At 44.6% G+C, this 16,749-nt stretch overlaps 1 protein-coding gene across 1 annotated transcript in view; it reads left to right on the top strand.

The window, feature by feature from the left end:
- The window catches only part of SH3BP5 (SH3 domain binding protein 5), a 139,653-nt gene extending 124,998 nt beyond the window's left edge, over positions 1–14,655 (top strand). The window contains exons 8-9 of the mRNA XM_029589352.1: positions 8,104–8,364; positions 12,639–14,655. Coding sequence (XP_029445212.1) covers positions 8,104–8,364; positions 12,639–12,856 — 479 coding nt within the window. The 3' untranslated portion in view covers positions 12,857–14,655. The remainder of the gene's footprint in view (positions 1–8,103; positions 8,365–12,638) is intronic.
- The last annotated feature ends 2,094 nt before the right edge of the window (positions 14,656–16,749 follow it).

Genomic DNA, 16,749 nt, shown 5'->3' with positions numbered 1-16,749 from the left:
CTTTTGCTCCATAAAGCTTTTGAGGGTGTAGTCAGAGGAGAAAAGAGATATTATGGAAATGCTAATGAAAAGAAACTTGAAAATGCTGTGCAGGGTGAGTGGTGACATCATTATAATAGCCTCTTATTCTTCTCACTTAGGAGCTGCAGCTGTGTTTTTGGGTGTGTTTTTAATTTTTAAAGCCATTAGACGCACTCTGTGGTATAGGATTACCAGATATTTGGGTTTTCGTAGATATATTCTCCTTTTTTTTTTTTTTTTAAATGTGTCTAGGAATATCAGAGTGTCCTGTCAATGACCCTCTGGGTTTTTTATGGATATGCAGCTCCTTTATCCATTAGGGAGACAAGGGAGGCAGCGTGGTCTGCGGTGGATCACCTTACTTTACATTAGCTGTCAGAAGGCTTGGCCCAGTCTAGCATCAGGAGGAAGGGAGGGCCTTTGTGAGAATGCAGCTCAGCTTCCTGGTGTCTCTGTGCTGGAAGAATCATTAAGTGAACCGAGCAGCACTTGAGGCACAGCTCCATTCCCATTACCACCAGAAAACTAGAACCAGCGTATCCTGGGACTCTGGCAGGTATAGCATGACCCCCTAGGTCAGCGTGGGTGTCGCAGGAATTGAGGCTGAGCTGAGGGTAAGCACTGCAGACGGTACCTCCCCTTCCTGTCAAGAGAGGAACAAGGTTCAGGCGTGGAGTAGGGCTGCAATGCACCACAGCCTAAGTCATGGCACAGGGGACCAAAGCCGAGCACCATAGAAGGTGCTAGTCTTCTGCGCAGTTATTTGTTCCTGAATATTAAAAAAACGAAGATTTTATGGGTAGGAAACGGCTTTGATGGCAAATCGAAGGTAGAAGTTCGGGTGTGTGATGGTTTACAAGTTTCAGTTCAAACAGAGGTGAAAAGTCTGGGAGTCTTTTTGGACTCCCAATTGACAATGATGCCCCAAATATGCCACAAAACTAAAGTAGCTTTTTATAAGCTTAAGATGGTTAGGCCGCTGAAATGTTTTTTTATCCCAAGATCATTTCCTTACAATAGTTGAGCCACTTAGACTATTATAGTACTTTGTATGTAGGCCTGCCAGAGAAATTGACACATGCTTTTACAGCTTGCACAAAATGTGCCACCCGTGTTTTGACCAGTACTTCAAGTAGACAACGTCACCCCTGTATTGAGAGACCTCCATTGGTTTCCGGTCAAATGGAGGACGAGGTTTAGGTGGTTGACAATTTATTTGAGTTGTTAGAGTGCCCATCCTTGCGTACTAAGACATTTTTATAGAATTGTATACCTCGAAACGGGCATTGAGATCAGAAGGCACCCTATAGTTGTTTATTCCCTTAGTTAATCGGTATAAGTGGCTGCACTTATACCGATTAAGGTCCAGATAAGGTCCAGAGTTTTCTCCTCAGTAGTAACAGTCGAATGCAATAGAATACCAGCATGGCTTCACGAGCAGCAGGAATTAAAATCATTTAGAAAAAAATGTTAAAACATTGTTTTTGAGGAAGCTTTTAATTTGAAAAATGATGGTTTTATAATTGTTGAATGTTCTTTTTGGTTAAATGGAATGTTTTTCACTTTTTGAATGTTTTATGTTTTTATGTCAAATGCAATGTAAGTTCCATTTAAATTTTTATATTGTGGTGATTTTATGGATGTAGTTTGTAGCCCGCGCTGGACATATAGGGGTAGATTTTCAAATACCGCGAATAGGCGTACTTTTGCTGGCGCATCAGGCGCAAGCAAAAGTACGCGGGATTTTAGTAGATACGCGCGTAGCCGCGCGTATCCACTAAAATCCTGGATCGGCGCGCGCAAGGCTATCGATTTCGTATAGCCGGCGCGCGCCGAGCCGAGCTGCCTACCCCCGTTCCCTCCGAGGCCGCTCCGAAATCGGAACGGCCTCGGAGGGAATCCTCTAACGCCCTCCCCTCATCTTCCCCTCCCTTCCTCTATCTAACCCACCCGCCCGGCCCTGTCTAAACCCCCCTCTTACCTTTGTCGGGGGATTTACGCCTCCCAGAGGGAGGCGTAAATCCCCACGCGCCAGCGGGCCTCTTGCGCGCCGGGACGCGACCTGGAGGCGGGTACGGAGGGCGTGGCCATGCCCCCGGACCGCCCCGAGCCGTAACCACGCCCCCGTACCCGCCCCCAAAACGCTGCCGACACGCCCCCTAAACGCCGCGACGACCGGGCCCGCCCCCGACACGCCCCCCTCGGAGAACCCCGGGACTTATGCGAGTCCCGGGGCTCTGCGCGCGCCGGTAGGCCTATGTAAAATAGGCCTACCGGCGCGCAGGGCCCTGCTCGCCTAAATCCGCCCGGATTTGGGCGGATTTAGGCGAGCAGGGCTCTTAAAATCCGCCCCATATTGTGAATTTGCGGGATAGAAGAAATACTAAATAAATAAGGTACAGTTTTGCCCCAGGCCTGTTGGAGTACCAAGAGAAACTGAGAGGAAGAAGGTGGCCCCAAGTGCTAGCAAGAGAAGAGGGCCCAAGCAGCCTAGACCAACACTGGGTCAGTGAAGGAAGGTCTGGTCCTGACCTCTGCCTGTTTCTGGCAAACAGAGAAGAAGCGATCATGGCTGGAGTCATGGCCCTAGCCTCTCTCAGGGTTTCACTCTCACATGCACACTCTGAGCTGTTTCAGTCCCTATCGCAAGGTTTTTCACAATACCACACTCAAGAGTTGTCCGTCATTGTCACCTGCATTTACAGAGGGGAGCCCGTCACTCTCGGGATTTCTCATGCTGCTTCATCATGCTGTGTCAAGACACTGTCATCACTAGAGGTTATCCGTCACGGTCAGATGGTTTCTGCCCCACACCCACACCACACCACACACTTTCATTCATGGAGCAGTGTCACTTGCTCACAGAGTGCTGTCAGTCACCGTCACAGCGTTTCTCTCACACAGAGCTGTGTCCATCGCTCTCTCATTATTTCTTTTAATAAAATTTAGATTTTAAAATGTCTCAATAAACCAACAATCATTTCCACATTGTGACAACGAAAACAGCTAATCAGCATGCAGTTCTTGCCATGAAAACAAAAACATTTCAACATGAATTTTCAATCCCCCGCCACAACTACTTCACATACCTTTCCTACCCATTCCTTCCTTCCTCTCACCTCCCCCAGCGGTGCTCGCAGATACTTCCTATTTGACTCCTTCACCACTTTGTGATTGCCCTTTGTCTTTATTCACCCTTCTGTGTATTACAAGAGGGGCTCCCCATATTTTAATAAAAGCTGGAAGTTTGTCATTTCTAAGGGACATCAGTTTCTCCACCATGCACAGGCGCCGCTTGTCCAGGGTAGCAGGGAAACAGTTAACTGCTGTCAAGAATTGTCCTATTAATTTGTTCCCTACTCTATCTTGCTCCTCCTCCAACATTCCCAACAAACGCATGTTGGGTCCACATTGCAACCTGACTCCATATATGTCCTTAATTGCTCTCCAGAGTTGCTGTATCCTTGAGCATTCCTACCACATATGCGCAATAAAATTCTCCATTTTATTGCTGGAAGTGTATTTAAAAATGCAGGTAGAGGTTTACCCTTTGTTGTAAGGGTCTCAGTCTGCTGAAAGTCTTTGGCGCTCAGGCGTTGTGGCTAACATTTGTTCTGATGGACACCCAAGTAAATGAGTTTTAGGGAGAAGAGAACTGGGAACACAAAGAACCCCTCAGTGTGGGGGGGTCACTTACATTTTATAGGTTTAGATGCCAAAAAATCATCAGTGAGTCCAGTATGTGGAAGGGCTCTCCTGGGTTTGAATATCAAAGTAATAAGACCCTTTTTCTTTTAACAATCATGGAACCAAGTCTTCAAAGCCAAATATGTCCATCTTTTGAATTTTGGAAACTTTTACATTCTTGGAATGAAATTGCCAAATGAGGTTTCTTTGCAGACTGTAATACCGCTTATAGGACCACCGTAAGAATCATCCCAAGCTGATGATTCACATCCTTGTAGCACTTTCTAAATGTTTAATAGTAATAGTAGCTGTTGCACACAGACCTGCTGTCTCTCAGTGAATATTAAGAGAGTCCTTAACGCTCGGTGCTAGAGTTACCAATGAAGTCCAGTCAGTGAAAGCTTGTTAGCTTTTGTGATTTTCTTCCTTTAACAAGATGGAGTCTATTACTACTACTTAGCATTTCTATTGCACTGCTGGATGTAGACAGCACTGTACAAATACATGAGGTAGTCCCTTCTCTGTATAGCTATAAGGATAAATAAGAGACTTGGGGTGTTTCAATTATTATGGAAAATGGTTAAAACCAACAAGGATGTGATCAGAGGAACCAGGGGCTCAGATTTAATCCCTCATAAAGGGGATTTTAGATTGGATTTGAATATAGCCAGAGAGGGAGCATGACGCACCAACTCAGATAGTCTATTCCAAGCACAAGGAACAGCAAGGTGAAAAGCACCGAATCTGGAGTTGGTGATGGAGGAGAAGGGCATAGATAAGAGTAACTTGCCTGATAAAGCAGAGTTCACGAGGAGGGCTATAGGGAGAGATCAGGGAGGGAGAAGCAATGAGGAATTTACTTGTAGCTGAGTAGAAGGAGCTTGTCCTATATGCAGAAATGGATAGAGTCAATGCAGTGACTTCAGAAGAGAAGTTATAAGGGTGGACCAGCATTGGTGGAAGATACATTGCAGAAATAACTCCTTTGCATGCACATGAACATCATTGATTTTGGCCTTGTAGAGTGAAATATGGAGGTCCATATTCAGACATAGATCGGATAGCAAAGTTTGGAGGTATATTCAATAGTGCAGCTGCACTACTGTACATAGCCAGCTATCTAAAAGTTAGCCGGCTAACTTTGGTCAGGCAAAGAGCTGTCCTAGACTTAGCTGGCTAAGTTATCCTGCTAACTCTGGTCATCTAATGTAATCTCAAAAGAAATGTTTTGTATTTATACTATATGAGATCATTTCATTCCTCTACCCGTCCCCTGGCCTCTGCCACTCTCCTCCTTTTCTGAAGTCACAGTAGATGAAACTGCCCATCTTCTTACCTCCTCCAAACTCACTACTTGTTCCTCTGACCCCATTCCCACTCAGTTCCTCAGCTCTATTTCCAGTGCAGTCATCCCTTCCATCTGTCACATCCTCAATCTATCACTTCTCACTGCTACTGTTCCTGCTAACTTCAAACATGCTGTGATCACACCACTCTTCAAAAAAACCCTCACTGAGCCCCCTACCTGTCCTACCAACTGTCACCCCATCTTCCTCTTCCCTTTGGCTTCCCAACTACTTGAACATGCTTTTCACCACCACTGTATTGACTTTATTTCATCTCAAGCCATTCTTGATCCATTCCAGTTTGGTTTTCGTCTTCTATTTTCCACAGAATCAGCCCTTGCCATAGTTTCCATTGACCTGTTTATGGCTAAAACCTCCTTGACCTATTTGCTGCTTTTGACACTATTGATCATCACCTACTTCTTGATAGTCTGTCCTTACATGGATTTTGGGACTATTCCCTGTCTTGGTTCTCTTCTTACCACTCTCATTGCACATTTCATGTTTCTCTGGCAGATCCTCCTCCTCCTACCATCTGCTGTCAATTGGTGTGCCTCAGGGTTCTGTCCTAGGCCCTCTTTTCTTCTCTCTACATTCTCATTTCCTTGGGGCTCTGATTTTCCTCTCATGCCTTTCAATATCATCTTTATGCTGATGATTCTCAGACTACACCAGAAATTTCAACAGGAATCCAGTCCCATATCTCAGCCTGCTTGTCTGACATTGCTGTCTCTGTGTCCCAGTACCACCTTAAATTCAGAATAATCTCAACAGAGTTCCTTATTTCCCACCAAACCCACTTCCCCTCTTCCTTCTTTCTCTATTTCTGTGGATCTCATTGTAATCCTCCCAGTCCCCTCAGCCCGTAACTTTGGGTCATCGACTCCTCTCTCTCCTTCTCTTCACATATCCACAGCACTGCTAAAACGTGCCATTTCTTTTTCTATAACATCTCCAAATCAGCCTTCCTTTCTGAACACCCTACCAGAGCCCTTATCCACTCTCTCATCACCTCCAACTTAGACTGCCGCAATCTGTTCCTCAAAGGTCTCCCACTGAGCCATCTCTCTCCACTACAATCCATCCAAAATTCATCTGTGTGAGTTATCTTTCACCAAAGTCACTATATGCATATAACCCTTCTTAAGTCACTCCCTATTTATTTATTTTATTTAAAAAATTTTAAATCCTGTTATATCAATAAGTCATAATGGCTTTCAAAATGACATTCATAATTGAGTAAAAAATAAAAATGTAATACAAAAATAAAATAACATAAATACCCAGTAAGATAAAGACAAAAATAAGACTAAAATTGAGATTAAAAGCTAGAGTAATTAAAAGGATTGCACATTCTTGCAATCAAGTAACAGTTCTCATTGCAAGCTTTTCTATCATATGGTATGAACAACCATCATTTACAGTCATATTAGCATCTTAAAAGCCTCTTTAAATAGGAAGGTTTTCAATTTCTATCTAAAGGTTAATATATTTTACTTCCTAATGTCTTCTGGAAGTTTATTCCACAGTATCGGTGCCATGGTAAATAACATTCTCTTATGGAACAGACAATGGTTAATTTAGGGTTAGGAATTTCCAGGAGGCATTTGTCAGATGAACGCAAAGGCCTTTAGGATGCCTCAGGGTTCTGTCCTTAAAAGGCCAGCATTGAAATCTTGAACTGAATTCACCAAGCTATAGGCAACCAGTGTAAATTATAAAGTACAGGAGTGATATTATTGAATCTTCAAGTTCCAGAAAGTACTCTTGCTGCCGAGCCGAATTTTGAATCACCTGAATAGCTTTTGTAGAGTAATGAGGAAGGCGCAGGTAGCTAGAGCTACCAGAACCAGAGCCTGCAGGATCATTCTAAGATCAGCAACGTTCAAATACGGTTTAATTCTTAAAATATGAAGTATATAAAGACTTTTTCACCACCGCTTCTTTTGAAACGGACTAGGATCGAGTCTTTATACTTTGGTGCCTGGTTTTATTGAGCGCTTAAATGTCGGAGTTTAAAGCAGTGTTTCCCAGCCAGTGTGCTCTCAGACCTGATCAGGCGAGCCACGGAAAAGTCAGATCCAGGCCAGCAACTGGCACTGCTCTTACCACTTCTCCGAGAAAAGAGACACCAGCAGTGGCTCTTAAATGTGTTGCAGCTCCTTTTTCTGAACCCGTGTAGACACGCATGCCACCTCTTCATAGCTACAGCATGAGCCCTGGATTGTGGTATTTTAATGAGTAGCATTCAGGGTCTGGATAGCTGGGGCCCAAGTTGTGCAGCACACAGCCGCTCTTCATCTTTCTCCTCTTGAGCCGCCTCCTTTGAATTCTTCCAGCTTCTATCTTATCCCCAAATTGAGTGAGATGGGGAGATCACTGGAAGTGCCTCACTTTGAGTGTTGGCAGTGGAAGAGCTCTGGCAGCCAAGTTAGCATTACCAAGCCAGCTGTCCACATCACACCGACTTCTTCCTTCTCCTGAACTTATAACTAGAGAGAGAGAGAGAGGGAGCTGGTCCAATGTGATGAACCTCTGGGAGTTTCCGTCCCTTCCCTCCCTTTGTGTTAAAGTTTTGAAGAGACTAGTGGGGCTTTCAGTGCTTCTGCCCCTCTTCTTTTGGTCATAATAGTCCTCTCCATGTTCGCATTGCCTGCTCCGTGAAGGTTGGTGTGCTGTGCAACATTTTTGTTAACATAGGTGTGCCTTGGACTTGAAAAAGTTGGGAAACACTGGTTTAAAATATGGGCGGATATGGGGGCAGATTTAGGGTGGGGAAACATTAGGTGCTTAGCACTGATTTTCAACCCAAAGCACCTAACTTAAGCGTCCAAATGTAGGAAGATTAATTTAAGTGAATACTCAGGTGAAAAGTTAAGATCTTAAGTCAGGAGCTCGTTTTTAGCCAAACTAAAGTCCCTAAATTTAGGGGCTCAGATTGTTTTGAATGTCGGCCTCTTTGCAAATAGGAATAGCTGAGTAACTGTGTGAAAATTTTGTTTGGTGACAAATCCTATCAGTGAACTGCCCCTTTTATATATTACTGCAGTGACTTCGGAAGTGTTTGAAGATGACAACCTTAGCAACCTCATCTCTGAAGAAGATTCAGAGACTCGGTCCATGTCCAGCCTCAGTTCTGGTCCGACAAGTCCCTTTGAGATGCCCGGCTCATTTCCTCCAGCAGCACGTCCTGACAGCCTGAGCTTGTCCAGCCCTGCTTCTCTCTCTGATTTTGAGCTGATCTCCCCTGTGCTAGGACCCCGCAGTGAGTGCAGTGGCGCCTCGTCCCCAGAATGTGAATTGGAAAGAGGTAAGGAAAAAAAAAAAAGGCAGACTTGGGCAACATTTACACAGCTCATGCAAAATTCATCATGACTCAAATGTGCTGCTGGTACATTCAGGCCTTTTCATGCCTATCTAGGATGTTTTTGGTGTAGAGTCGACTGAAAAGGATCTGCTGTCTCTCACCTGAAATTTCCCTGTTTATTTTCAAATTTCTACCTACTGAAACAGAAAGATCAAACATACTGGCATTTCTGTGCTGCAGTAGGGTAAGCTTAGTTGGAGATGAGTTGGTAGTGTGCAAATTGCTGCCATGGTTATAGAGAGGCAACATGGCACTAGACATCCATTTTACTGTTCCTCATCCTGGATTTTAGGCTTTTCCAGCAATAGTCTACTTAACGTGCATTAGTGCTATCATAGGTTTTAATGCGCATTAAAACAGCATTAATACAGTTTAAGAAATTAAGTTTTAGCATTAAGGTGGCTTAAATGCCAATTCCCATGATATGCCAAAAACCTCATCATGCAAAATCATCTAATAAGTTTACTTGTATAGTCATGTGGCTTGCAAAAGCCACCTTCATGTCACTGAAGAGCAAAACACTACAGCAAAGCAGCACCTTGGGGGAGGGGGGAACATTTTTTCGAGACCAGACCACCGCATAAGTGGTCTGATACTAAAAGGGAAATTCAGAAGCATCCAGGAATTTAAAGTTAAAATGATCAAACACTTCAGAACTGACTAAAATAACTTAACAGAGGCTTGGGCTGTTTTTTTATTCACTGTTAGACATAAATTTGTGTCCGTCTACCACCTTTATATCATTCTGCTTTCTCTTCACCCTGTAGTGTAATGCAATCTCTGATTCACTTAGATTTTTCTGGCAGTTTCATCTTTTGCTCTAATCTGCTCATTTAGGGGCCGATTTTAAAAGCCCAGCACGTGCAATTCCTGGGAGATATGCGAGTGGGTGGGCTGTGCACATCAAGCGCATTTTCAAAGCAGCTCAGCCACGAGCATATCTCCCGGTATGCGCAGAAGTGCCTGGGCTTTTAAAAAGGGAGGCGGGGTGGGCCAGGACACAGCCATTAGGCTCTGTCCTGGTGAAATGCCCGCCGACCAGCTGCCGGTGCGTGGAACTTACTGCTGCTCTGTTAAGCAGGTAAGTTCTAAAACAAAAGACATTCGGGTAATTAGGTGGAGATTAGGAGTCAGGGAGGAGAGGAGAAAAGGAGGAAGGATAGGTAGGGGGTTAGGGAAGATCCCTCACAGTCCGCTACTTTATTTGAGCGGTCTGGGAGGGAACTGGGAATGGCCCGATCACGTCGCCGCGGTTTATTACAAAATGCCCCGCCCTTGCCCGCGCGAGCCAATATAAAATCGGGCATGCATGTGCACTCGGGTATCGGATTTTATAACATGTGCGCCAACTTGCGCATGTTATAAAATTGGCGCGTCCATATGTGCGCGCCGGGAACTGTGCGCACATGGACACCCACACCATCCTTTTACAATTTATCTTCAAGTTTTGAACTGAGTAAAGGGAGCGTCAGCTCGTCAAGAAATGTATTAAGTTAGTCCAATAAAAACATACCACCTTTGTATCAATTTTAAAAATGTTATTGACCTTTATTTCCATCCTCTGTAAAGTTGATAATCACTCTGGTATTATAATGTTAAGATAAAGCAAGATAAGACCAGAAAGTTATAAAAGGTTGTCTAGTTCAAATAAAAAGATAAGAAAAAATAAGGGTGGGATATTCTTTTAATCCTAGAGCACTTTTTATTTTTGTATACACGAAAAATTCAAACAAAAAACTTTGTCCTGGTGAAATGCACGCCGGCCAGCTGCCGGTGCATATTGAAAAAGGAACTTTTTTGTTTGAATTTTTCGTGTATACTAGACGCATATTGAATTTACAAACTGCTTTTTACCACAATCGAGGGAATTCCCGATTGATTGATGGATATACAATATCTGCTTGCAGCAATCAACAAGGCTAACTAGTAAGCTCATTGAAGATACTAAACTTGTGATGTATTCCAACCGATTGAGCTGACTTAAGAATGTGACATTTTAAAGATTGTACAGCCCCTGAAGCAGCCCCTTGGTGGGCGAAACTCAGGCCTGGGGTCGGCCAATCAATAAAGAATTCTTTGAAGGACTATCGGTTACTTTTTATTTTGTTCCTCACGGCTTTTCTAGACCGCCTTCCTCTTTGTTTTTTGGGCCCCTCCTGGTTCATAGTCCACTGTTCTAACCACTAGGCTATTCCTCCTCCCTAATGCCCGTGATAAAAAGGGGCGTGGTTATAATTTTAGAATTAGGCCATCCATTGCTCCTACCATGTGACAGGGGCCGACCGATGGCACCGGTAGCTCCTGTGACATAGCAAGGGCAAAGGGCCATCGGCGCCATTTTGATTCGTAGCAGGCCCGATGGCCTGGAGGGAGAGATCGCTCGCGGGACCCCGCTGGACCACCTGGGCTTTTAGTAAGTCTTGGGGGGGAATCGGGATGGTGGGGGGTTTGTAATACAGTAAATTTGAAGGGTTGGAGTGTTGTTTTTTTTTCCGATTCGGATTTTTCTTTTGATTCGTTTTTCCGGGTTCGGGTCGGGTTTCAGCTTCGTTTTTGCTGAAAAACGAGTTTTTCCACAAAGCGCCCGAACTGAAACCCAACCCGACCCAGAAAAACAAAACTCATCTCTAATGTAAAACTGACCCCCAAAACCCTACACCACCACCTCACCTCAAGTTATAATCCGGCACTCCTATAGCAGTATAAATAGGTGACTAGTATTTGTGCCACCCAGCGGCTCGCTCTCTCCCTACCTCTGCTCTACTCCACTCTTCTCCCTTTCCCCAAGCCCAAAAATGCCCAAAATGCAATTTGCAATCTTTAGTGCAAATTGCGTTATGGCCATTTTGGGCATATCGCACAGCTTAATGCCAGGAAAAAAGATGTAGTTATTTCCAGCATGTGTTATGCTATCGCACAGTGCAATGGTGCCCTTCATTTTCATTAATCCTGCCCAAACCTCTCCCCAATCCCCCCGCTTTGAAAAATTTGCATTCATGCCATGTGATACCATAAATAGCGCATGCGTTATGGCGTTAACGTGATATTGCGGACAATAACACCATAACACATTTTGATGAATGACCCTGAATGTTAGGTATAAAAAAGGAATGGAAAATAAAACAAGATATTATGCCTCTTTATTGATCCATGGTGTGACCTCATCTTGAGGAATGAGTGCAGTTCTGGTTCCCCTGTCTCACAAAAGACATAGTAGAATTAGAAAAGGAACAGAGAAGGGTGAAAAAATGATAAAGGGGATGGAACAGCTCCCCTATGAGGAAAGGATGAGAAAGCGAGGGCTCTTCAGCCTGGAGAATTGATTGCTGAGGGGAGATATGATAGAGGCCTATAAAATAATGAAAGGGGTGGAATGGGTAAAAGGGGAACAGTTATTTTATTTACCTCTTCCACCCCTATGACTAGGGCACACTCCACAAAGCTAATAGGTAGCACTTATAAAACAAGTTGGAGAAGGTTTGTTTTTTTTCACTCAGAACACAGTTAGACTTTGGAATTCATTGCCAGAGGATGTGGCGAAAACAGTAAGCCTAGCTGCGTTTAAAAAGGGTTTGGACACATTCTTGAAGGAAAAGTCCATAAAACATTATTAGTCATGAACTTGGGGAAGCCATTGCTTAGCCCTGGTTAGGCACAAGCAGGATTGAACTTATTCTATGGGATCCTGCTGGGTTCTTGTGACTCGGATGGGTCACGGTCAGAGACAGGACACTGGGCTCAATGGACCTTTGGGCTGACCTAGTTTGGCATAACTTATGTTCTTACTATGTTCAGAGCAGACTAGAAGGGCCAGTTTACTTCTTTTATTTTCAGAAGTATGCATGCAAGTTAACCTATGCACATTATGCCCTTGATAGATCAGGTGTAACTTTGTGTGGGTTATTTTGGGCACAGAGAAGGGCACTTATCTGAGCATTTTCAGAGCAACCTTACTTTGTCACATTTTCAAAACAAACTTATACAAAGTCTGCATGCAAAAATTACAGGCTAACTTTACACCTCCATACACAATTATAAAATTATCCTCTTAATGCCTTTATACAGAAGTGTCAGCACAGAGTGTCCAGATGAATACAAATAGACAATGTATATTGAAAAAGGAACTTGTTGGGTCAGCAGTATATTTTCTCTTACTTCATGCATATTGCTTTTTGTAAGGCTGGTGTGTCAACGGTGTTTTACTCTATTTCACCTAGGGGACAGGGCAGAAGGGGCTGAAAGCAAAACCAGGGATCAAGTGAATAACAACCTCAATAGCAGTAGCGACACATCCAGAGGAGTGCCAGCCTTGGACAACAGGATGAAACGGCTCTCTCTCCAGTACCTGAAGAAGGAACAGATGACCAGTGGCGAACGGAAGCTGCACCAGCGGACTGTATCCTCTGCACGTACCATCTCCGTTAATGCAGTATAACCCTTTGCAGGCATACGTGGAATGTTGTGCCAAGAGTCTTTACTCAGTACGCTAGAAGAATACCGGTCATAAACGACAGGATTTGAGGGTTCGAAGGTTTCGCGGTGGAGTAAATACGCAGTCCCTTCCCTCTCAACATTGGAAAGCTGTACTCGGTGGAGTACACAGAATTTCCAAAGACATTTTATAGAGAGAGAGAGAGAGAGTGTGTGCATGTGTTTGTGTGTCTGCTCAATCCCCAGTCCTTCTGTCCCTCCTCTCCCCACCACTCAATCCTTTGTCCTTTCTCCCTTCCCCTCCACCACATATCAATACATACCCCCCCAGCAACCCCATTCTGCCTCAGTCAATTCCCCTCTGTGTTAATTTTGCCCCTTCCCCTCTCCCTAGTCTCAATCTTATCCCTCAGCAGCTCATTCCCTGTCCTAGCAGAATGGGTCAATAGCCATCCCTCACCCCAGCCTCAAATTGTCCTCTGTGTGTGTGTAGAAACTCTTTGTCAGCAACGCCAAAAGAAATGATACCGGGACTATGAGCTGGGTGGCAGTGTGGTTGCCTGGTTGCTTAGCAATCTATCGAAAAGCTAAATGGCCAACAAGAGACTTTATGATGCCATCAGACTCATTTTGGGGCATGTGACAGACAGACAGACAGACAGACAGACAGACATCTTGGCTTTTATTACATAGGATGCCAAATTGTGTATGCGTGTGTGTTATTTAAACAAAAAAAAAAAAACCTAAAGGAACAAAAGATGGAAAAAAAAAACCTGCCTGTGCAGTTGGAGAATGGGAGATTTTAATAAGATTATTTTTTTCTCGTTTGAACGGTCTTCACACTGAAAGAAGGAAAACTCAACAGTCCATCTCTTACTAGCTCTCGTTGTTGCCTGTATGTCCTAGACTGCGTAAGTAATGTTTTGCATCTCCACTGCTGAAGCAATAAGCTGAGCTGTTCCTGTGAAAGCGTCCGTGCCAACCAGGGGTTCACACCTGAGCCAGACATTTGTGAGGAGACTCAGTTTTTTTTTTTTTCCTACAAGTAAAAACTCCTTCAAAATGCAGACGTAGATCAGTAGTGGAATATTAAGCAAAATGCGTACCTTTTGAACACTGGTACTTGCGATAGTCTGTATTAGAAACCGTTAGAAGTGTTTTCTGTACAACTGCATGATCTGTATGTGGGGTGGGGTCTGTAGGCCTGCAGTATTCCTTAAGGCAGGCTGCCAGAAAGCCTTTTTCAAGCATGGAGGTTACGTGCCCTACCCACTGATAAAAACAGATGGACAGCTAGATATCGACCAGCCAACACCATGGACCCTGCTCCCTGGATTTTGGTAACTTCCTCTGTTACGTGGGTTGGGTGTGGCTGGGGGGGGGGGGGTAGTAGGAAAGAGCAGTGGTCACTTAGCATTCCCCTCTGCTCGTTCTGCAATACTGTGGTGATTCAGGGTTATGACCCCTGAAACCATGAAGCGAGTGGCCAAAATGACACAGTTCAAAAGGACCTGTTTTTCTAAATAGTTTCTTAAAATCTTTTAGTAGACCTGCACTTTTTAATGTTACGCTGTTGTGAAGTGAGTTCAGTGTTGGGTCATGTAGGAGATTGGGGGGGGGAGGGTGCACAGTAGAACTGAACCTCCTTTGTGAGTAGGAGCCAGAGTCACTGGAGGGCCCTGTCAGAACCGTGTACACTGATGGGAGCAGCTCCCTTTGGTATGGGGTGACTGTCAAGTGCTCCGGCTTTCTCTGTTAGATGTAGTTTGTTTATTGCAATAAAAAAAATCCATACAAACTAAACACATTTGTGAATTTATGAGCTTTCTAGAGTTTTAATGCCATGAGCAAACTCCTCCTTTAAAACCAGAGGAAAAAAATAATAAACTATTTTATCTTCCCCCTGCTCCTCCAGAAAGATGCCTTTAGTAGGGATGTGAATCGTTTTTTGACGATTTAAAATATCGTCCGATATATTTTAAATCGTCAAAAATCGTTAGGGCCACGATACAATACCAATTCCCCCGATTTATCGTCAAAAAATCGTAAATCGGGGGAAGGGGGAGGGCAGGAAAACCGGCACACTAAAACACCCTAAAACCCACCCCGACCCTTTAAATTAAATCCCCCACCCTCCCGAACCCCCCCACCCAAATGCCTTAAATTACCTGGGGGTCCAGCGGCGGTCCGGAACGGTCTCCTGCAATTGAATCGTGTTGTCTTCAGCCGGCACCATTCTGCGCCGCCATTTTGCAAAATGGCGGCGCAAAATGGCAGCGGCCATAGACCAACACGATTCGACTGCAGGAGGTCGTTCTGGACCCCCGCTGGACTTTTGGCAAGTCTTGTGGGGGTCAGGAGGCCCCCCCAAGCTGGCCAAAAGTCCCTGGAGGTCGTTCAGCGGGGGTTCCGGACCCCCGCTGAACGACCTCCTGCAGTCGATCTCCTGCCGGCGCCATTTTCCGTACGGAAAACGATTCGCGGCAGGAGATCGCTCCCGGACCCCCGCTGGACCCCCAGGGACTTTTGGCCAGCTTGGGGGGGCCTCCTGACCCCCACAAGACTTGCCAAAAGTCCAGCGGGGGTCCGGAACGACCTCCTGCAGTCGAATCGTGTTGGTCTATGGCCGCCGCCATTTTGCGCCGCCATTTTGCAAAATGGCGGCGCAGCATGGCACCGGCTGAAGACAACACGATTCAATTGCAGGAGACCGTTCCGGACCGCCGCTGGACCCCCCAGGTAATTTAAGGCATTTGGGGGGGTTTGGGAGGGTGAGGGATTTAATTTAAAGGGTCGGGGGTGGGTTTTAGGGGGTTTTAGTGTGCTGGTTTTCCTGCCCTCCCCCTTCCCCCGATTTAGCTACGGACCGCCGCTGGACCCCCAGGTAATTTAAGGTATTTGGGGGGGGGGGGGGGTTGGGAGGGTGGGGGATTTAATTTAAAGGGTCGGGGGTGGGTTTTAGGGGGTTTTAGTGTGCCGGTTCACGATTTTAACAATACTCTAAACACCCAAACGGCGACGATACGATTCCCTCCCCCTCCCAGCCGAAATCGATCGTTAAGACGATCGAGGACACGATTCACATCTCTAGCCTTCAGAATCTTATAAATTGGGATGGGTAATGCTTGGAAGTGGTACAGTTGCCTCAGATTCCTGACAGTGGTTCAGTGGGGATATTTGGCTTGAATTTGCTTACTTGCATTTTCCAAATCTGATCTGGGGGCAAGTTAAGACATTCAGGTGCAGTAGGTGTTGTCCTTGTTTGCCCGTGCAGCGCTGTGCTTGAACAAATCTGTACTGCTTCACCAGAATCGGAGAGAGCCTTGCCTGGTAATCTCACTAATTTTGTGCTAATTCCTCTGCCACAGTTTAGGTGTGCCACACTTTGGTGAAAATCATTTACATTTTACTTTAGTGTTAAATCTTAATTTTATTTTTTTTTTACATCATGTTCTTACTTCAGCATTTCAAGTACATTCCTGAAACCAACTAGAAAAGCAGCTCAATCGCTTATCTCACTCGTATCACACATTTTTTAAATGTGTATTTCATCATTAACTACTGCAACATGTTTTCAATCCAGCATCGACTTTGCTTGGATTTATTTTTGCAAATATTTTTTCCTCAAAGTTCTTTATAAAACAAAAGCCAGTAGTATTTCTCAGTAGCTCTCAGTTCTGGCGCTGGAGTTGGTACTTGTTATATGGTTATTATCTTGAGTAAAAGAAATTACTTTGATAGAATTTTATTTTATTACCTTGCATTTAGTGCAACAACACAAGGGAAAGTGTGTTTTGAAAGACGTTTCTACTAAAGACCCAGCATTTTTAGAATTCTCTTGATACTGGGCTGGCCCTGTGGCTAAGCCTCTAGTCTTGGTGGGCTGCAGTGCTGGAG

Source organism: Rhinatrema bivittatum, chromosome 2 (assembly GCF_901001135.1).
Source record: "Rhinatrema bivittatum chromosome 2, aRhiBiv1.1, whole genome shotgun sequence".
Taxonomy (NCBI): Eukaryota; Metazoa; Chordata; class Amphibia; order Gymnophiona; family Rhinatrematidae; genus Rhinatrema; species Rhinatrema bivittatum.
This window is presented reverse-complemented; position numbering and strand designations above follow the sequence as displayed.